Source organism: Camelus ferus, chromosome 8, assembly GCF_009834535.1.
Source record: "Camelus ferus isolate YT-003-E chromosome 8, BCGSAC_Cfer_1.0, whole genome shotgun sequence".
Classification (NCBI taxonomy): Eukaryota; Metazoa; Chordata; class Mammalia; order Artiodactyla; family Camelidae; genus Camelus; species Camelus ferus.
Window position 1 is genome coordinate 9,955,310 of NC_045703.1, and position 21,872 is coordinate 9,977,181.

At 42.8% G+C, this 21,872-nt stretch overlaps 1 protein-coding gene across 1 annotated transcript in view; it reads right to left on the bottom strand.

The window, feature by feature from the left end:
* COL19A1 (collagen type XIX alpha 1 chain) overlaps positions 1-21,872 on the bottom strand; it is a 323,156-nt gene that overhangs the window by 29,010 nt on the left and 272,274 nt on the right. Inside the window, 8 exon segments of the mRNA XM_032484458.1 lie at positions 4,298-4,364; positions 6,015-6,185; positions 6,905-6,949; positions 7,086-7,121; positions 11,589-11,651; positions 11,755-11,799; positions 14,809-14,853; positions 18,906-18,959. Coding sequence (XP_032340349.1) covers positions 4,298-4,364; positions 6,015-6,185; positions 6,905-6,949; positions 7,086-7,121; positions 11,589-11,651; positions 11,755-11,799; positions 14,809-14,853; positions 18,906-18,959 — 526 coding nt within the window.

Here is a 21,872-nt window from a genome sequence, read left to right on the forward strand (position 1 = left end):
GATTTCTTGATTTCTATAATGTGGAAAATATTTTTTAAGACTATATCTCCAATTATATGTATCTATAAGATGATGTGTGTGCAAATATGTATATACAAATGCATATATAAATTAATATCTGCAGGAGGAGATGTTGCAGTCTTGAAACAAGAGGACAGGATAAACAACAAGTTTCTACTGTATAGCACAAGGAACTATATTCACTATCTTCTATATCCATAATGAAAAAGAATATGGAAAGGGATATATGCATGTATATGTATGACTGAAATATGATGCTGGTGTACACCAGAAATTGACACAACACTGTAAACTGACTAGACTTCAGTAAAAACAAAGCATCATGCTGCATGAGAATTCATCCTCGAAAGGTTACACTCCATCTGATTTCATGCAGGTGACATTCTCAAAAAGACAAAACGACTGGTGACAGAGAACAGATCAGTGGCTGCCCAGGAGTGGGGATGGGGAGACGAGACTGTGAAATAGAGTCGGGGGAAGTTTCCCTCAGTGATGCATAGGACTGTCCTATACCCTGAATGTGGCCATTGTTGTACAAACATATGCATGTGTTAACATTCATAGAAACAGACATGAAAGGGAAAAAGTCAATTTTATAGTCTGGAAGTTTAAAAATAAAATGTAAACACATAAAAGAAAAAGTGAACAGGATAATACATATTCATACACATTCACATATTTGTGGATGAAATGATGAATGAAAAATGGAGGAAGCCTAGGGAAAGGGGCTTTCCTGGACACTGGAAATCTGGACGGCAGAAACATTGTCCGGGGACACAGGTCTAACCTTCCTTTCTTTCCACAGTGGCAGGTGTGACTTTGTTGCTTTCAAGTTTGTCTTAAGAGCCAAGAGAGCCAGATGTTTGTCCACATACCTGCCTAGGTTGGTGAATTCTTCCTGCAGGGTGATGTAAATCCCCAAATACAATAGGGTGGCGTCAGAGCGAAGAATTAAGCTTCTCAGATCTGGCAAGAGTCTCATTCGTATGGGCAATGTCCCTGACAGCTGCAAAGCCCTCATAAAATGAAAGGAAGCTAAGCTTGGACACATAACATCCGTCCCTTCTCTGTGTGGCCACCTTGTGTGCAAAAGGATCTGCCCTCCTGGCCAATCCAATCAGGAATTTAACCTAATTTTAAATTGAGGGTCTGTGCATTGTGATGAAACCGGAAACCTAGAGTTGGGATTGGTGGAGAACCACCTGCTTCCACCATGGTTGGGTTTGGGATGGGGCATCAGAATGTTGAAAGAAGGCTTGATGGCCTGGGGGACAGTCCAAAATGTGAGATCTGTGGGGGTTGGAGTCACCTCAAAGGGAGCTGGGAAACTCCACGAGGAGAGCCTGAGGTTTAGGTCCTTGGTCTAGGGTTTTACTACTGTCTGGATATCTGGAATGATGATGTGAGGGAGCAGGACCCCCCACCCCTGAGCCCCACTGACAGTCCCTGGCTTGCTGAACAGGGAGACACTCTGCCGAGGCTGTAGACGTGCGGGGCTGAGTGGAGTAGAGATGAGGACTGGCTGTGAAGCTCTCTCGTGAAATGGCTAAGCAAGAGAGGGGTAGAATGGATGCTGCTTAACTGTAGCACTTTACTGGTAACTGTTTTAACATGTGAAAATTAATCTTTGCTTTTAAAGCTTTCTGAAAAGGCAGTCTGTGACCTTGGAGCGCTATGATTTGTGAAAATGGAGGATTTCTTTTTTCTCTTTTATAAATGGTGTTTAGAAGCCACTGGAAAAGGTGACTTCGAAGTGGAAGATTAAATGGACTGAATTGAAATAATTTTGGGCAAATTCAAGTGCTAAGGAACTAAGTTCTTGCGGGGACTGGTGGGTATAGCTCAGTGGTAGTGCGCCTGCTGGGCACACACGAGGTGCTGGGTTCAATCCCCAGTACCTCTATTAAGAAAAAAAAGAAGAACTAAATTCTTGGTTCCAGCTATAATTTTGTTGAAAAGAAGAGTTTTCTATACTTGTGGCAACAGAGATTAAAAGAGGGGGTATTACAGCTGGAGTCTCGGAGTCTGGAAGTCTGAGGGAAAAATTTCCTTTGGGGCCCCTTTAGAACCATGTCTTGAAGCCAAGACATCTGTTAGCTTCTGAAGATACCGACCACTCACAGATGGCGAGCAGCCCACCCCCTTCGCCCTCCCTCCTTCAGGAGTCACCTCGGAGTGGCCTGGGCTGGGCTGGCACGGAGCCTCCTCAGGCAGAGGTGGCCTGTCTCTTCCATCACAGGCCCTCAGGGTCCCCACCTTCATCCAGTGTCCACTGGACTTGGAACACAAATACCTCCCACATCTCCACACATCATATTTTTCTGAGAGTGCTTGAGTATATTTTCTGACCTTATTAACCAGCCTTTAAAAAGTTAGACTAATTAACTACTGAACTATTTACTATATGTTATCTAAATTCTTGTAAGAAATTGAAGTTCAACGTTAAATGTGTCTGAGGAGGTGGGTGTAGCTCGGTGGTAGAGTGCGTGCCCAGTACACATGAGGTCCTGGGTTCGATCTCCTGTACCTCCATTTTTTCAAAAAAAGAGCTGAAGAGTAAAGGAGAATTTTAGATTGCAATCCAGAAACATGAATTTGCTGGATTTCCCTTTTCACAGTTGTGGGCTACTAAAGACGCAGATGCTAATCCCAAACCCCAGTGTGGGGCTGGCAGATACAAAGTACTATGTATAGAACAGATAAACACCAAGGTCCTACTGTGTAGCACAGGGAACTCGGTTCAATACCTTATAATGGCCTATAATGAAAAAGAATATATATGTATAACTAAATCATGTGCTGTACACCCAAAACTAATACAACATTGTAAATCAACTAAACTTCAATTTAAAAAATGGGGAAAAAGAGAAATGTCTGAATTTAACAAAAAATAAGGATGCAGATGCTCCCTGAGGTGTCCAGGCTCCTGTGCCTGGGGGCTGGCTTCACAGACACCCTGCCTGTGCAGTCATGGAGCCCCCAGGCTCAGAAGGGCCCTGTGCTTGGTCTGACGTTCTGTTGCGCCTGTCTTATAATTCCTAATAATTTTTGAACCAGGGCACTTCCATTTTCATTTTGCACTGAGTCCTGCAAATTAGCCAGTCCTTGCCTCTGCATCTATATATTTCCGTGTTTCCCTAAGAGCTTACAGTGTCTTTCTTTTTCAGACTGCTGATGCTCAAGGGATGCTTGTTGAGGGGAATGTTTGGATTGCAAACATTTAGAGCCAACTTCGTGATGCTTGATTCAAGAGTCAAAAAAAAAAAAAAATAGAAAGAGAGAAAGGAGACTTAAATGTAAGGGCAACATTAAAATGACAAAGAGAAAACCAGTAGCTCAAAAAGACTGGATGACTGCATTAATACACTATCATGTCAGAGCAAGGTAAAGATACTTATTAGAGGTCAAGGTGGAGTGAAATGAACAGCATGAATTCATAACCATTGGAAAAATGTTTTTTTTCTATGTTGTCACTGAAGCAGTTAAAAGTCCCTGTGCTGCTCTATCTCCAGTGCTCATGTGAAGTAAGGTAATGGGCTCTTAAGCACTGAGATTTTGGTCTCTAATACTAATTATTGTTTAAAATAATCAGGGCTTCCTGGAGAGTAGCTAACTCCGTATTAGCAGTAGAAAGGCTTAAGATGAACCTGAGGAACTTGTAATCAAATTCCTTGCAAAATTCAACCATGTGTTTTTAGTTCAGCAAAGAAAGGATGCTTTGCCAAGGAAGCAGGAAGCATGAGTTGCTGTGGGTTTATTGTCTGAAGACAAATGATTCTCATTTTATTTGGCTCATGGTTGAAGGGCATGATCTTGATTTTAGCAAATCATTTGGCAAAATCACGTAATAGAGGAAGAAATGTAGAGTGGATTTTAAGACAAATATATTCTTTACCTAAAAAAGAATATATACATATAACTGAATCACTATGCTGTACACCTGAAACTAATACAACATTGTAAAGCAACTAAACTTCAATTTAAAAAAATGGGGAAAAAAGAGAAATGTCTGAATTTAAGAAAAAATAAAGATGCAGATGCTCCCTGAGGTCTCCAGGCTCCCGAATGAGGAGACGCAGTTACAGGGAGGCACGTTTAACTGAGTTTGAGGAAGCAGTTTTGACCAGAGCTGCTGCATCACAGCACCGGTCACCTCCTAAGGATGACTGTTGTCCAACTACTTTTTGAGACGTTGCAGGAGGAATTCTATTCTCTACAGCGGGTGGGAGGGAGGAACCAGTGGAAAATTTAGAAATGTTTATTAAGCAAATCTAACCTTCAAAAATCCTCAGAACCTCTTGATTAATGTACTTCTTTATTTCTTCAAATGAAACCACATCAGCCTAAAGAAAAAGGAAAAAAAAAAAAGTCTGTTAATATAGTACCTAGCATGAGAATACAGAACAGAAATATTGGGTTGGTGTGTCTACTCAAAACCTGTTGAGATCCACTGATCAAGCAAAATACTTTTGGCAAATGGCTCTACGAGACAATAAATATCTTTTGTTTTGATCCAACGCTGGGAAGAAGCGCATAATGACTTTGAAAGCTGTGGGCTGAGACCACAACCAGCGTATGACCGTGTTTCCTACTAAATGGACGGACATGATTTCATACAATTAGGAAAGACACTTTCCACTACTTCATTATCTGAAGTTACAGAATTTAAACCAGTGTTATGATGGTGTCACTCCCGACACATTTTAACTTCTGTCTAATCCCTGGACACTGGTGAAGTCAGTATCACTGACTTTACTGTGTATCTTTAAAGGAAGAAAACCTGGAAGAGGACTCCAGGTACGCTGAATTATTCTTTAAAATGTTTTATTCATGGATAAAACGTGGTAAATTTCATCTCATAGTCAAGTTTATTTTGTAATTTACACATGGCAGGCATATTTGTATTAAGCATTTTTTTTTTCACTTAATAGAAAATGTTATGGGATCTGGTAACGGGAAGTAGACAAATGATGTCAGTTGAATTTTTACTCCCTTGACAAGTAAATTGACATGAATTTGACAAAGGATCTAGCATTTACTATAGTAATGTTTTACTATAGTACCTGATATTTTAAAAAGGGAGCTATTATTTTTCACAATGGTTAGGATCTCAAAGTATTTTGTTCCTTTGTATTTGGTGATTACTATTTGAGAGTATATTGTGTGGCATTAAAGACAACCTGATGGGCTCTTGAAGTGATGACTTGTGTGGAACAGAATAGTTCCAAGAATGTCCTACTTTGGGGGGAGGATAGAGCTCAGTGGTAGAGTGCCATGCTTAGAATTCATGAGGTACTGGGTTCAATCCCCAGTCCCTCCATCAAAAAAAAAAAAAAAAAAAAAAAAGGATGCCCTATTTCAGTATTTTGTTTTCACTGTGTATGAGACAAGTGAATTAACGCATCTGATACCAGTTACTGACGCAGCACTGAGAGTTCAGTACACAGGCGTTATTCAAGGTGCGCGTAGAAGGGTGGGTAAAAATAAAGACTACTGTGAGAATGCCCAATTCGGCCCCATCTCTAGTCATAAACACATGGGCTTCCGTAACCACTCTCTGTCGACCCAGTTTCCACTTCAAAGCACCACTCAGGGCAGATGTGTTGTTCTGATATTCACCAGGATGGAGTTTGAACATGAAATAGAAACACGTGTTTTCTGTGTCTTGTAAGAAGACATTATAGAGAGTATTTAAGAGCATGGCTTTGGGGTCGGTCAGATCTGCATCAACCCCACTAAATAACAGTGACCATGGGCAGGACAACCCTCGTTTCTGCGTTTGTAAGCGTGGGATCGTCCCAGAGTCGTTGCGAGGGTCTAATGAGGGAACGTTTAGTGACACTTAGCAGAGGATGCTGGGTATAACTTGCTGCCCTTGTGGAGACCAGTTAGGTTCATTTTATTTATTTTGAAAGGTTTACGACTGCTTTCATTGAAGAGGGACACATGGTCAATCCCAGCCAGGAGGTCCCGGAGCTCTCGGTACCACTTACCGGAGAGCCGGGCAGGCCTGGGTGGCCCGGAGGGCCTTGGTGCCCGGGGGGTCCCACGGAGCCCTTGTTTCCTGGGGGCCCCACAGGACCTATGGCCCCCTTCATGCCTTGAAGGCCTGGCTTCCCTCGTTCACCTTGTGGGCCTCTGTCTCCTGGAATTCCCTGATCACCCTGTTAAGGAAAAAAAAATAATAATAAAGAAGGATCTCTGCTGTGCAAAAGCTTGTAAGTTTAATTAGGTCCCATTTGTTTCTTTTTGCTTTTATTTCTATTGCCTGGGTAGACTGCCCATGGAGAACACACAGCAGTACCGTTTACAATGACCCACAGATGGAAGCAAATGAAATGTCCATCAACAGACGACTGGATAAAGAAGTTGTGGTGCACATATATACTACTCAGCCACAAAAAAGAATGAACAAATGCCATGTGCAGCACCATGGATGGACCTGGAGATCACCATACTAAGTGAAATAAGTCAGAGAGAGAAAGGAAAATATCATGTGATATCACGTATATGTGGAATCTAAAAAAATGGCACAAATGAACTTATTTACAAAACAGAAACAGACTCACAGACACAGAAAACAAACTGATGGTTACTGGGGAGGGGAAGAGGGTGGGAAGGGATAAACTGGGAGTTCAAGATTTGCAGATACTAACTACTGTATATAAAACAGATAAACAACAAGTTTATACTGTAGAGCACAGGGAACTATATTCAATATCTTGTAGTAACCTATAATGAAAAAGAATATGAAAAGAAGTATATGTATGTATATGTATGACTGAAATATATATGAAATACACCAGAAATTGACACATTGTAAACCGACTGTATGTCAATAAAAAATCAAAAAATGTAACACGCACAATAGTAATATACATACCCGTTCTCCTTTGGGGCCTCTCTCTCCAGGTTTACCCATGATGCCCTGGAAAACACAGATCAGCACTAAAAATCACTGCTTACCAAGATTTCTCATCAATCTGCTTGATCAGGAATTCTGGCAGGTAATCTGGGGTGCAGTTTTGCATTAGGACACTAATGTTCAATGGTGTTTTCCATACCTGTGCACCTGGTAATCCATCTTTTCCATTTATTCCCTGTAAGACAAAACATGATCAATGTTTCAAATTCGGTGTTACCAGACATAGCTAAACACAGCACAAGGGTAAAGTTTCAAGGACTTTATCATATTCCCACTGAGATGTTGGTGAGGCAGAGCAGTGAAATGGAAAACAAAACAGACAGACTCAGCCCTGAGTTTAAATTCTGATTCTGTCACTGACAAGTTCCATTTCCTTCAGGCAATTGACTTAACCTTAATAGCGTCAGCTCCTTAACTTACAAAGTGAGGATAAAATAATGGCCTTAAAATGGAGGATTTGGTGAAATAATAGAAAATGCCCAGCTTACTGTAAATAGTCAACAGGGTTATTTCCCCTGCTTATTCCATTAGGTACATTCTGAGCAACAGGGCGGCTCCCCCTGGTGCTGGGTGGCCCGTCTCTGGCATTTCCTTCTCCCTTCTAACAGTTTTTCTACCAAAGAGAGTCATTCTCAGTAAGTGGTCTCTGCTGCTTCTTGAGAAATTTCATAGCAAGGTCAGAACCTGACCCTACAATGAAATAAACCATCAGCCAGAGCACGATTGTTGTTTCTCAGTTGGCAAGCATGAAAGGACAGTGAGAAATCTGTAATCATGTTTTCTGAGAGTATTAGTGGTTTTTTAATGAGTAAACTGGAAGTTTCCAGAACTTTCTGAGGCAGTTCTGAAGGTGGGGATAAAGTCCAGCTCTGCTTGCAGATCTATAAGCCTGGGAAAGCCAGTGGCGGGGAGATGGGAGAAGGCTGGGGTCCAGTCAAAAACCGAGAGCCCAACAGCAGGTGTGTTTCTGAGATAGGATCTGAAGAGGGAGCTCAAGGTGGGGACGATGGTTTCTTAGCCAGCAGGCAACTGGGAGGACCCGCTTCTCTGAGAAGCCCAGAAGACATTTACTGTGCTGGAGTGGAGTCAGCAAGGCTGGAACTGCGGACAAGTGCATGTGGTCACAGCTCCCAATGACACTGACACCTGTCGCAGCTGAGAGCCCAACCCCAGACCCCCACACTCCCGGGGACATCCTTGGAATTATCTACAGCACTCTAACTCAGATTGTGTTGCCTGAAGTGTCGGGTTCCAAGGGTCTATGACATCCATAAACACACGCAAAGAGATCAAGCTGGTTAAAGGGAGTGTGTGAAAGAAACAACTACGTCACTTGAATAAAAGAGGATAAATCCAGTGTAAAAATGTAATTCGTGTTTTTGGTAGTAGTATAAGAAAATAAATAAACCTACAATTTTTTTTTGTCCCTTGTCAATCGTCAAAGACTATCATGTGTGTTCTCTTTTCTCCATGAAGGTGTTACTAACTGGCTTTCCATGGCAGTGGGATGGGAAAGGGGCCCTGCTTTCAGAAATTTTTAGAAAAGCCTAAATGCATTTACCTTTCTCCCCCTCATCTCACTTATCTGGGAGAACCCTATGCTCCTTTCTAACCCAGCAGGTGTAACCAATGTCCTGTCCACTGTCCACCTGCATCGGAGCAGCTGACTAGCTGAGGAACAGGTACCCTTGCTCACCTGTTCTCATCTACATGTATAAGAGCATCTCGCAGGCAGCCCTTCTGCATCACTGGGCCACCCTTCCACATTTCCTGATCTGACTCCTTCTTTTCAAAAGTACTCTTTCACATATTTTCCTGTCTTGTCAGACCTCCAGCATCACCACCCTGCTCCTCATGGTCAACAAATGACTTCACTTCTTTCACTGAGAAAATAACAGGAGATGACAAACTCCTCCACCAGGTCCACCCACCCGTGTGGGTTTGTACTCCGACGCCTGCCCCGCCCCTCCCTCCTGTGAAGAAGGATGCTCTGCCCTGTTCCTTGTTAGGGCCTTGTCGGTCTTCTCTCCTTACTCAACGTCCACTCTCGTATCTTCAGAACATCCCCTGTCCACTGGATCATTCCCATCAAGATGCTGGCATGCTGTGATCTCTCCCACTGATGACCTCCGCATTCCCAAAGCCAGCGGACAACTGTCAGCTCCCCTGCGACTTATCTGTATGTAGATCTCTCCTCTCTTAAAAACACACGTAGCTCCCTTGACACCCAGGAAACCTCTTTTGCCAGATTTTCTTCACCTACACCGTCTCAGCCTGGCCGGATCCTCTCCTGACAGTTCAAGTGCACTTTTCTCTTCCCAGCTCGCGGTGACTCCATTTCGTCCGGGCGCAGGTTGAAACACCCAAATCGGTGTCTCCCGTCCTGGCCTCCCCATGGATTCCCAATGCATGTATCCGCTGCTTACTTAGCATTCCACTTGGATGCCTAGCAGTGCGTCAGGATGAACATTTTAATACAGAAAACTCTTGGTTTTTTCTCCCAAACCTCCCCATCTCACCCAACACACCGCCCTGACACAGTGGCTCTGACCCTACACCCCTGTTTTGATCTGTCTCCTCCTCCGACTCCACATCTGGGCCATCAGGAAGTCTGGTTGGCACTCCCTTCGATGCACATCCTAAATCCCCTCCTCCTCACATCTCCCCGCTCCCACTGTCAGGACGTCTCACGGGGATTAGGGCAGTGCTCCCCTCTGCTTGCTTCCAATCCACTCCCTACAGTCAGCTGTCCACACAGCAGTCAGAGGGGCCCTTTAAAATGCAGCCTAATTAGAGTTTGGGATTTGCAGATACACACTACTGTATACAAAACAGATGACAACAAAGTCCTACTGCATAGCACAGGGAATCATATTCAATATCTTGCAATAACCTGTAATGAAAAAGAATATGGAAAGGAATATATATATATATATATTATATATATATATATATATAATATATATGTATTTATTTATTTATATATTCAACTGAATCACTATGTTGTGCCCCAGAAATTAACACAACATTGCAAACTGACCATACTCAAAAAAAAAAAAAAAATGCAGTTCAACCATTTCCTTCCCCACTGCTCCAATGGGTCTCCATCATTCTTCAAATGCAACCCAAACTCTATTCCTGGCTTAGGAGTTCCTCGTGGTCTGGCCACTGCCCACCTCCTTCTCCTTATCTTCCCCGCCCTCCTTTAGCTTAGCTCACTCTGGACTTCATGGCTTCTGCTCTTCCTTGGACACCTTGGGCTCCCCTAGCCATTCCTTTTTCCTGAAACAGTGTCCCCCCAGCCCTGCCTCCCCCCATGGCTTGATCTCCCTGGTCATGCAGGTTTTGCCCAAATGGCAGGCCTTTCTGACTGTCCTGTTAAATGCCACGCTAGGGCTGCACTCTGCTTAGTTCGTCTTCCACCTGAAATTGTGTGTGTATTTATTTGTCCGCTACCTGTGTCCCAATACTAGAATGTAAATCCGATGAGTTGTAGGCACCCAGAGCAGCGCCTAGAATGGACTAGGTGCTCAAGAAATGTTTGTTGAATGAACAAGTTGCCTTTTGCATAATTCCCTGGGACCCTGATGGCAAGCATTTAGGAGTGGCTGACAGGGGTTGGGAATAGGGGGTTGGTAAAAGAGGGGAAAGGAGGAGGCAGGGGATGAAACTAACACTGATGGGCATCTTCTAGGACAGGCACCAGACATCTCACCATACGTCACGTTACTTAAGTGACTCACAAACCCTTTGAGTTATAGCTCAAACCCAGATCTTCCTGACTCGAAATGGCTTACGTTTCCTGTATTTTCATGTTGCCTTTTCTGGGAAGATGGTGGCCAGGGGCGGCACCGCCCTTGAGGTTTCACAGATAACTGAGCAGCTCCTGAACTCTGCACTGCTTCAGCACCCCCTTCTCCCAGAGGTACCCCCTTCCCACACACATCACCACAGAGAAACAAGCAAAGGGAGCAGCACCCACTATGAAGGGTACACCAGAGAGTGGGGTATGTCTTATTCCTCTTTATATGTCATCTCTCAGGGCCCAGCACATCCTTAGCAAACAACAGGGAAGAGATGAATGAATATACATTGAATGGAACTGATTTAGTAGGAACCATTGCTGTATGTTGCATCAAGATTCCATCTCAGTAGCCAAGAGCGCTTCTAGGACAGGACGGGATGATGTATCTGGCAGCAGTGATTCATGAAAGTGTAAGAACGAGGCCCATAGATAAAGGAGGGAATCTGAGAAAATAGCTTCTACTTGAGTCCTTAGCTGAACACAGGTGTTTTATCTGTGAGTCTACATATTTCAGGACATGACAGGCCACTTTCTTTTCTAACTCCATTGAGAACATCAGACCAAGGAAATAATGAGTCCAATTTCCTGACACTTAAACGACCTCACTGTTCTCACTGTGGTTCCAGACACAGAGATGCTCACAGGGAGCTGAGACACTCGGTAGGAGCCACACCCTCCCCCCACCCCCTCCACCTCCACCAAAAGCCATTTGCAGAACCTGCCCTTACTTCATTGAAAACTCCACACTCAAACCTCAGATTTTCAGAGATCGGTAAAGTGGCCGATGCTTAGAACTTTTCTTAAACTGGCAAATTTTAAGGACTGAAAAGGACTTACGGGCTTTCCTTCGGGTCCTTCGGGTCCAGGGAAACCTACGTCTCCAACAGGCCCTCTTTCCCCCTGCAGGTAGGTCCACAGACAAACATTAGCAGCCAAGAAAAGCTTTAAAATGGCAAGCAGTGCAACACAAGTACAATCGTTAAGTAAAGAAAGGACGACTCACCGGTTCTCCTGGAATTCCTGGAGGCCCTGGGGCTCCAGGTTTTCCCTGGGAAATCAAATCAAGGAGAAATATTAGGAACCAAATTACTGAACAATGCCCCGCGCTTCCCTCCCCCACCCGTGAGTTTCTTGTGCTGCAGGTGTGACCGTACACTAACATGGCATTCCTACCCGACGTGGTCTGGGGGTCCCACGCTCCTGCTCTGCGGCCTCTGAGGTACAGGCCAATGTGCAGCCTCTCAATGCACATGTGGGTGTATGGCAGGGAGGGTGACACTAATTTGAAAACATTAAACTCACTTATCCTCGTGTCTGGAAATTTCCCTCGTGCCTGTTTGGTGGGTCTTCTTTACTTTAGGGGGAAGGAGGGCACGGAGGACCAAAGAGGTCTTTCCTAGACTTTGAGTTTCACAGGGAGGTTTTTAAGTTCATAGTAAGATTTAAAAAGAAAAGGCATGTTTGATTTGAAAAGCCATGTTTTGTTGAAAAGGAGAGGACAAGGTTGGTTTGTTCTAGCACACCATGGCCTGGAGGACCAGTGACAGAGGGCAGGTGGCATAGAGACCATGGAGGGGGACAAGAGAAGAAGATGGTCCAGCAGAGATGGGCAGTGGGGACCAGGCTCAAGGACAGCATCTTTGAGAAGGAGACACCTCCTGTCCTTTGAGCTTTGTGTGGTTGGGGATGTATGTGTGGGGCTGAGACCACAGAAATCCCAATAGGTTGGAAGGGGATCAAGAGGAAGGACCTTTTCCCCCACCTGCTGTTTAGAATGTTGGGAGCTGGCAGGTGGGCTCAGGCTTGGGGGGTGAAGGGAGGCAGGCACGAGGCCTGAGATGGCATCCCCGTCTCCTCAGGGATGCCTGTGTGTGCAGCAGGAGCTCCTGAAATCCCAGGGACCTGAGATGGGGGAGGGTTAAAGCTGACAAAGCCAGTGTCCCAGAGGGTCTGGGTGCAGACTCAGGGGTGCAGAGTGCTTGGGACCCCGAGATCTGAGACAAAGCGACTGTGGGGTTGTTAGCAGGCAGCAGTAATCCCAAAGGCTGGAAGTGCCAGCAGGGAACTCAGGGGACCTGGGGAGAGCACACTGCCCCGAGCCACACCCTCAACGGGCACGTGTAGCTGCCCCCCTTTGTGTCTGTGTGTTGTCCTGGGAGCTGGGGGATGGGAGGAAGGGCCCTGAAGTCCCTGGACGGGCCCGAGCAGACGAGGAAGGCCTGGTCTGTTCCAGGAAGAGCAAGACTGGGCCCCTTGGGTCTCAGCAGAGGCCTGCGATCTGCTGAATAGGTGAGCACATCTCTCCTTCAACCAGAGCATCCCCATAAAATTCTTCTTTTATTGTAGTAAAAGATACATGACACAAGACTACCATTTTAACCATTTCTAAGAGTACAATTCAGTGGCCTTAAGTACACTAACTGTTGTGTAACCATCAGTACTCCTTCCAGAATCTTTGAATTATTTCATTTTCTGAGCCACAGTAAGGTCCAGTTATAAAAAATAAAGTTGTAGTTTTAACTACCCAGTTGTATACTCGCAGTGTGCATTTTTTTTTTCACTGCTTCCCTACTTCTGTAATTGTCAGTTAATCTCCTTAATGAAGAGATATGAAAACTGCAGTTCGGGTAAATGTATTTGATCTCAGACGTCCAAACAAGTGGCAAGCTGGCCTTATTTCCATCATGCTGCCTCCTTCAAAAATATCCTTGGAATTCTTCCTGTAGATTGCCTTTTGAGCTGGTCACTTATCTTTTAAATACTTTCAACGGTGGCTAGTATTCTTTTTTTTTGAAGGTAGACTTAATTTAGGGTGACAGTTGGAAGTAATTGATAAGCACACCTGGGGGATACAGCGAGGGCATTTAGCTTCATTATACTGTGTGGAAACAAAAACAGGGTGTGACTCTAAGGGAGGCAGGTTGTAAGGGGACTCAGGGCAATTCTACAAATAGAGTTGCAAATAGGTTGGTAGGAATGGTAGTGACGGAGGGTGGGGTGGAAGGGTTTAAGTGTGAGCTGGATTTCAAGAAGAATCCTTTCTTGTGTAAAAGATTCTGCAGTGCTCCCTAAAGCAAATATTTTCATGTTACTTTTGCAGTCAAACTAATATTGAACTTGACCTAAAACAGCAAATGAAGGGGATGTTATCACCTAAACAGGATGATTTTCTATAGAGTGTGGATGGATTTTTACTTTTTGCTATTAGATTTAGCAACTAAGTAGAAGGAAGCAGAGTGGCTACTGGCCCTTTGAGGGCTGAGGGTTTGGTGGGTGGTGGTCCCAGGCTCTGGGTGGTGTCAGTGGAGGTCAATGGCTGGTGGTCGGTGGAGATGGTGGGGCCCTTTCCTATCTTCCTCAGGTTCCTGTGATTCCAGCACCTGGTTTCCACTGACTTTCCTACCCTGGCCCACCCTGGGGGGGGGGGCACCTAGCACGAGAATAAAAATGGGCTCTTATTCATAAAGCATGACCACAAAATTTTAATTAGAGCATCGTGAATGAAGATTAGAGTAGTCTCCAGGGCTCAGAGAAATGATTTTAACCTTTCCTGGATCACTTCCTATTCCTCTGAAAAGACCTTGATGAGCTGAAAACATTTGACACCAGAGAGCAAAAAAAATGATGAAGAGGAAGGACGGGCTAGTTTACGAGGAAATATTAGCAGCGATAAAGCTCTGTTAATAACACCAGGCTGAGGGAAAATCAGGCAGGCTGCAGCTGAATACGAAGCACCGGCAGCACGCGCCTGAGGATGGGAACTTTGGAGGCTCGAGAAAACTTGAAATAGGACAAGAAGAGAGAAGTGAAACATGCTTCTCAGAGCTGTGCTATGTTCATGTATCGTCACAGGTGACGAGGCTCCCTGTACCCATAGGAAAGTGAGTTGGGAAGAAAAAAAGAAAGGTAGAACTTTAAAAAAGATGAAAATAAAGGAGCATTCTCAAGGTGGGAGGGGGACAGACGGTCGTTTTTAACTGGAGGCTCCAGGAGTCACCGTGTACGTCCAGCCCTGCTGATGGTACCTAGAAAACAGTACGAGATGATGTGGACTCACCGATATCCCGGCCATCCCTGGGGGACCTGCTGGGCCTCGGTCTCCCTGGAAGAGATGCACCACTTATAATGATATCTGTCAGATCTCCACCGATACAAAGTCATGCTCAAAGGACAATCTGGATTTGGTAAAGCTTTTGTTTGGAGCCTATAAGCGTGATCAATAGCAGGTGGTATGGGGCTCGAGCACAGGGGAGAAAATAACAAAATGAGTATCGCAGCCGGTGGAACCGACTGAAGCTCTCTCTCTCCTTTTTCATAAACCAAAGCAAATAACAGCCTTAATGTAAACAAGCATTCACGTCATCATTTCTGCGACTTATTTTTAAAAGATAGAACCCACACACCCCTACAGGTAAAAGTGAGTCAATATTTTTGAGTCAGTATTTTTATTCCATATATTCAAAAGCAATTCATTACCAATTCTTAAAAGAGGTAGCACACGGAATGTCTCCTAAACAGCGGTCCCTATACTTGCTTCATTGGATGGAGGGTTAGAATAAATGTATTTAGAATGAGAGAATTTGTGGTTTCTCCTCATTAGGCCAATAAGAAGATCCCTGGAACTGCTCTGACCAGGAGAGTGACTCACCTCTTTTTTTCCAAAGGCAATGTGGTATTTTAGATAAAGCTGACAAGGCGAAAAATACTTATGATTATATATGGGCTAATAAAATGGCAATTTTGGTTGAGCAGAACCTACATTAAAAAACTTCGTAAGTTCACTCAGGGACATAAAAGAAGACTTGATTAAATGGAGAGAGATGTTTTGTTCTTGGAGGATAAGACCATGTCGTAAAGGTGTCACTGCTACCCAAACTAATTTATAAATTTAATGCGATTTTTACAAATTGCAGCTTGATCAAATGATATTAAAATTCACCCAGGATAATAAATATATTTGAAGGTAAAAGGAAAAAAATAAAAGAGGAATAATAGTTAGCAATACAGTATTTCAACATACAATAAAGTTACAATATTTGAAAAAATGGAATATTGGCCTAAAATTAAGCAGTATATCAATGCAATATAACAGAAACCTCCAACACAGGCCAACAATTATAACAGGATTTTAGTAAAGAAAGAGCTGTATTATTCAACAAATAGTGCTAATAATTGAATAATTTCTTTGAAAAGAGTTTGACTCCTCTTTACATTAAACTCTATATAAATTCCACATAGATTATATAAAAATAAAATAATATGAATTAATAAGAACTAGGAGGAAACACAAGTCAGATGATCTGATTTTGATTGAGCATGAAAATGAAAGTCATTTAGTGCATAAGAGCCAAACAAGAAATCAAAAAGGAAAATAGTTTTAGATTTGACTACATAAAAGTTGTATTTACATATGCAATAAGACTAAACACAAAAATGAAAGGCAAGGACCAACTAGGATAAAGTCCCCACCATATAGGATAGAAGTAGTATTTTTAATAAAGCAAAGCTGCCATCAAAAAGAAAAGAATAAAAAAGAACTAATAGAAAAACGGGTGAGAAACAGGTAATCCTTGCTGGTTTCGCTCTGCTCCTTTTAAATTACAGGAGTTTTGCCCTTGAAATGAATATACTGGAGCTTTTCATTCAATTTCATTCAGTATTTGCGTAACCAATAAAGATTAACCTTAAGGGGGCTCCTCTCTGATAAGATGGTCCTTCCAACAATCACGTCTCTCTCACAGCTCTTTGAACCACTCTCATCTAATGATCTGGCCTCTCGTTTCCATAGTGACAGCTGAGCTTGTCAATAACAATAAGTCCGTCCCCTCCATAACCTCCATTCATGCATTGCAACCTCGGACCACCATCTTCCATTATTCTCTGTCACTCCCTTGAATCCCATGGATCCCCCAAACTTTTGATGATACCAAGACTTCCATCCGTGGTACACATTTTTCATTGTCCTTCATTCCCTAGATGGCCCCTCCCCCTCGCTTATCTAGTTTAAATTCCATGTTATAATCACTCCCTTGTGTGTGCTGTTGGCTTACTGGCCTCATTCTTGCTTTTGGTACTCACACGTCAAAACTGGAACCTGTACTTCAATTAAAAGAAAAAGGGAGTCTTGTTAAAATTTAACTCCACTCCTGTCCTGTGCCTTTACCTGAGGGTCTGTAGCTGGGTGTGGAAGCACACATAATCTCACCGGCTGGTCTTATTTGGGTTCATGTCCATGCACCTCAAGGGAGTTCTGCTCAGCCATCACACTGCGTGGTCCCTGGACTCGCCTTCTCTCTTAGACCTTCTCCTTAAATTTCCAACCTCTCCTCCCTACTGCACTCTCAGATGATGACCTTGATCCCTCCATCTTTGAGAAAATTGAAGGAATCAGAAAAGAACTCCTAGAGACTCCAACCAGTTCATGTTTCCACATACCAGCATCTGTACCCTACGCTCTGTTTTCCCACCTGTCACCACAGATGAACTGTCCGGGCTTCTCTATGAAGCCAAACCCTGCATTTAAGCAATAGGTCCCCTTCCTTCTTAGCTATTTAAGGATATCTTTCCAGCAACTCTCCCTTCTCCCCTTTCTACTAGATCATTCCTTTAGCAGAGAACAGTCTGGTATTTCTATTTAAAATCCATTTTATCAAACCTTGTTCTACTTCCTCCAGCAGCTACTGGTCCATTTCTTTGCTTTCCTTTGCCCCCAAACTCCTTGAATTTTGTATAGACTGTATTTGCTGTCTCTGAATCTTCTTTTTCTCATTCTCTCCCAAGCCCATTCAAGTCCAGCCGTTGCTCCTACCAACAAATAGTAACAATTTCTCTGGTGATGCATGAATTCTAGATTGCTAACTCCAACAGTCAATACTCGACCACTCTACTTGACCCATCTACAATATTTGAGACGGATGATCTCTCTTTCTCCTTAATACTTGACCTTCACTTGATTTTCAGGACACTAACATTTCCTCTTCGTTCCCTGGTCACTTCACCTCCATCTTCCTTGCTCATTCCTCCTTTTCTTCCTGATCTCCTAATGTTGGAGGGCTCAGGGCTCAGTCCTTGATCCTCTCTCTCCCTCTCTTTTTTTGTTTGTTTGTTTTTTGTTTGGGGGAAGGTAATTAGGTTTATCTATTTATTTATTTAATGGAGGGACCGGAGATGGAATAGGGCTGCCCCTTACCTCCATCCCCCTCCAACGTCATCTCCTACCACAGCCCCTTCACTCACTCCCTAGGTCTCCTTGGATGTACCAGGAATACGCCTGTCTCAGGGCATTTACACCTGCTGTTTCTCCTTCTTCTTCTTTTATTTTCACTTTTTTAGTTGTATATATTTAAGGTGTGGCACTTGATGATTTGGGTTTTTTTGAACATAATTTTTTTTATTAATTATCATTGGATACACATTAAATGTACACTTGATTATTTGATATACACAAACATTATGAAATGATCACCACAATCAGGCAAATTCACTTCCCCCTCACCTCACGCAGGGTACCATTTTGTGTGTGTGTGGTGAGGACACAGCAAATTTCAGGCACACAATATACTACAGTTACCTCTCATCACCTTGCTCTACATTAAAATCTCCAGAACCTGCTCATTCTGCCTGGAACATTCTTCCTTGTGGCTTGGGGCGGGGGGGGCGTTGGCTAACTGCCCTCCACCTTTTTCAAGTCTTTGCTCAGTTCTTGCTTTTTCAGAACCCCTGACTGAAAGCCACCACCCTCCCCTTTGACACTCCTGATCCCCTGAATCTGAACTACCGTTTGTTTCTTTTCACAGCACTTAGCAGCAATATTATGTAGTTATTTGTGCATTTAGTTTCTGTATTCCCTTCATGGAACGTAATTTCCATGAAGACAAAGATTTTTGTCTATTTCGTTCCCTCCTGTATCCCCAAACATAAATAATCCCTGATGCAGTTGTAGGCTCTTAATAAACATTTTCTTTTAAATTTTTGGGTTTCTTTTTGGAGGGGGGAGGTAATTAGGTTTATTTATTCATTTTTAATGGAGGTACTGGGGATTGAACCCAGGACTTCATGCATGCTAAGCGTGGGCTCTACCACTGAGCTCTACCCTTTCCCTTAATAAACAGTTTTGAATGTTTCATTACAACACATTTCTAACCTTGTACTTACCTTTATGCCTGGAAATCCTTCCAGTCCTGGCAACCCCATCGCACCAGGTTCTCCCTGTTAAATATGAACATAAGAATGCAAATGCAGTGATCAAAAGGGTTTTCAAGCGTTGACTCCAAAAGCAAAGATATTTTTTGCCTGTAACATACTCCCTGAAATATTGCTTGGTAATGTAGCAAGTAAATAGTGCACTCTATTTTCCGGCATCTGTGTTCTTGCATTTAGTATCTGAAAATAGTTTGAAAATAAAGCTATTCCCTGGAGAAGTACGAGTAGATTTTCTAATTAACTGTTTTAATTTTGATTAAGAACCTGCTCTGGATGAATCCCTCTAGTCAGTGATAATTCTAACTTCAATCAGAATTAGAAGGAAAGGCTGGACTTTCATGGAGTGTGCCAATTTCCGAGGTCCCTAAGGCTCCTAGATTACCAGAAAACAAGACTGAAGTCTTCCAGAGGGGCTGAAGATGGAGTGCTCAAAGCACATTTATCATTCCTCAGTATTCTGTGCAGCTGGACGTGAACTGTGAATGCTTCAGAGGATGGTCCCAGGAGCAGAGTCTCCAATGAATATAAAAGTTATTGCTCAAGCTGTTGGGTCACTGAGAAGAGCTAGGTAAGTATTTCCATTAAAAAAATACTTTTGCATATACTAGTGTGTGGTCCCAGGCTGACCGGAGCCTGCAGGCCATCAAGAAACACACTTAGAAAGGTCGGAGTGAAGGAAGTTGGTAGCTTCCAACAATACATGTTAGGGCTTTGAAATTAAGAAGGATAAAGAGGGTAGTTGTTTGATCCCTGCTTGTTAATGAATTAATGTTAACTGCAAATTTTTCTTTTTTTTTTTTTAGGACACTGCATGCTTTCAACATAATCACAGAGGAAAGGTAGCTTCCAAAGCTCATTCTTTGTAATTGTATTTTTACACGCATCATTCTAATTTGCTTCAGAAATATTACCAACACTCTAACTTCCATCGTGATGTACAATATTGTCCTGATCACAGGATACTTAAGGAGCCAGCAGATGACCTGATATTTTTATGCTTCAAAAATGTCTTTAAATGTCTACTAATATGTAACTTGTCCATCAGAAAAAAAAAAAAATGATGCTCAGTGTCTACTCTGCATAAAGCTCTGTAAAAGAGGCCCTGGGTTACTGACAAGGGAAATGAGCTCTTTGATTCTCTTTGTTTATATTCTCAGCTATCCTTAAGGCAGAGGAAGGTACTCAACCAATCGATCAATATTTGTTTGAAAGTAGCTAAAAAGAAGTATTTAATTGAAAATCACTTATACATTGAATACCAAGGGAATGAAATGGAACGCCTCAGAAGATTAACAATTCAATTAAGCTATATAAGGGTAATTTTCATCTCTAAAGTTTCACTGAGAAGATTAGAAATCGTGGTGCAGATCTGGTGTCCTGGGATTTAAAGGATACTGGAAGAGAGACTCTGCCTCCATCCAGTATCTCCAATGTGACTTTTTCGTTTTCTACTCTGTGACTGGTGACCCCACCATTCCTGGCTTCTCGCTCTGGTACAAGCTAGTATTTCTCTATTTTGGGCAACTGGTAAGAAATGAGTTGTCCGGTGGTGCTGACACGGACCCCAAAAGAATAATTTAGAGTTTCATCTAAGATAAAGCTGGAGGTTTTGATTTCACATTTCTGTTTTTGTGCTTCGCCCACTGATTCCCTTCTCTAAGAGCAAGCAGTAGATTTCCTTTAGCTTTGATTCCTTATTCCTTTGTGGCAGCTAAAAAAAAAAAAAAAAAAAAAAGAAAATTGGAAGCCTTGTGTCTTCCAATTCTCAAATCTCTCTCATTTTTGTCACCACCCACTTTCCAATCCCAGTGAATGATAACTTATCCTTTATTATAATACTTTTAAAGAAACTCTCTCACCTTAATGAACAGTTACTAATGAAAAAAATCTTGGATGGTCCAGAAAAGTCAGTGAGAAGCCCAGGTGCCCCTAAATGATTCAGAGGGAATGTTTGGTGTGTGTGACTATGAGAAGGAAGGACCAGGAGGAAATTTTTATCAATAAGATGAAGGAAGATGAAAATTAGGATGAAGGATATGGTTGGTGAACGCATGAAAAAAAGTTGCAGATAAAAAAAGCACGAGTAACAAAACAAAAGGAACTTCTCCGTGACATACTTGGGTTTCAGAAAATGCTGCTAACTGGTTGAAATCATGCTTTCAGGAGAAAACACATTGGCTTTTAATATATAATTGCCCAATAACAAAAAATAAGCACTTTAATGCATCTCCTTTGAAAATATATTTAGATGTGAAAAGGTGACTTTTTAGGGCTTTTTTTTTGCTTGTTTAAAATGTATTCATCTCGTTTTACCAAACTCTACTGTAAGGACAGGGCCTGACACTGCTTCCCAGGGCAATGGGCAGTGGTTTGAAAGTTCATTTCAGTAGCAAGTACATCTGAGTTTCAAGAATAGTTAAAGGTTCTAGGACATAGATGTGAAATATGAAAAACAGAACATACGCTTGAAAAGGACATGACGGAAAAATTGGCCAAGGGAAAAAGGGAATCTAACTGAATCGGGCAGAGTTTCTAGTGAAGTCCGGTGGTTGAGAAGGATGCCCAAGAATAGTTATCACCCTTTGGGCCTCTGGGGGACAGGGGCTGTTTCGAGCTGAGAGTTAACCTCCTGGTACAGGGCTCCTCTGTGCAGGATTATAACTGCGACCCACATCTCCTACAGAACGCTTGCCTGAGACACTCAAGCAAATAAACAGCCCTTGTCTTTTTCTTCTTGTTGTTGTTGGGGGGAGATGGCAGACATACTAAGGAATTTCTTTCCAGTCAATATTTTTCTTCCATTATCTACTAAGCATGGAATCAATCATCAAAATAGTCCTCTTAGAAGAAAGAGTCCTATTGATGAGGAGCTTTCAAAGCATCTGCCTCCAGCTCAGGGTGAGTCTGAAAATGTACTGA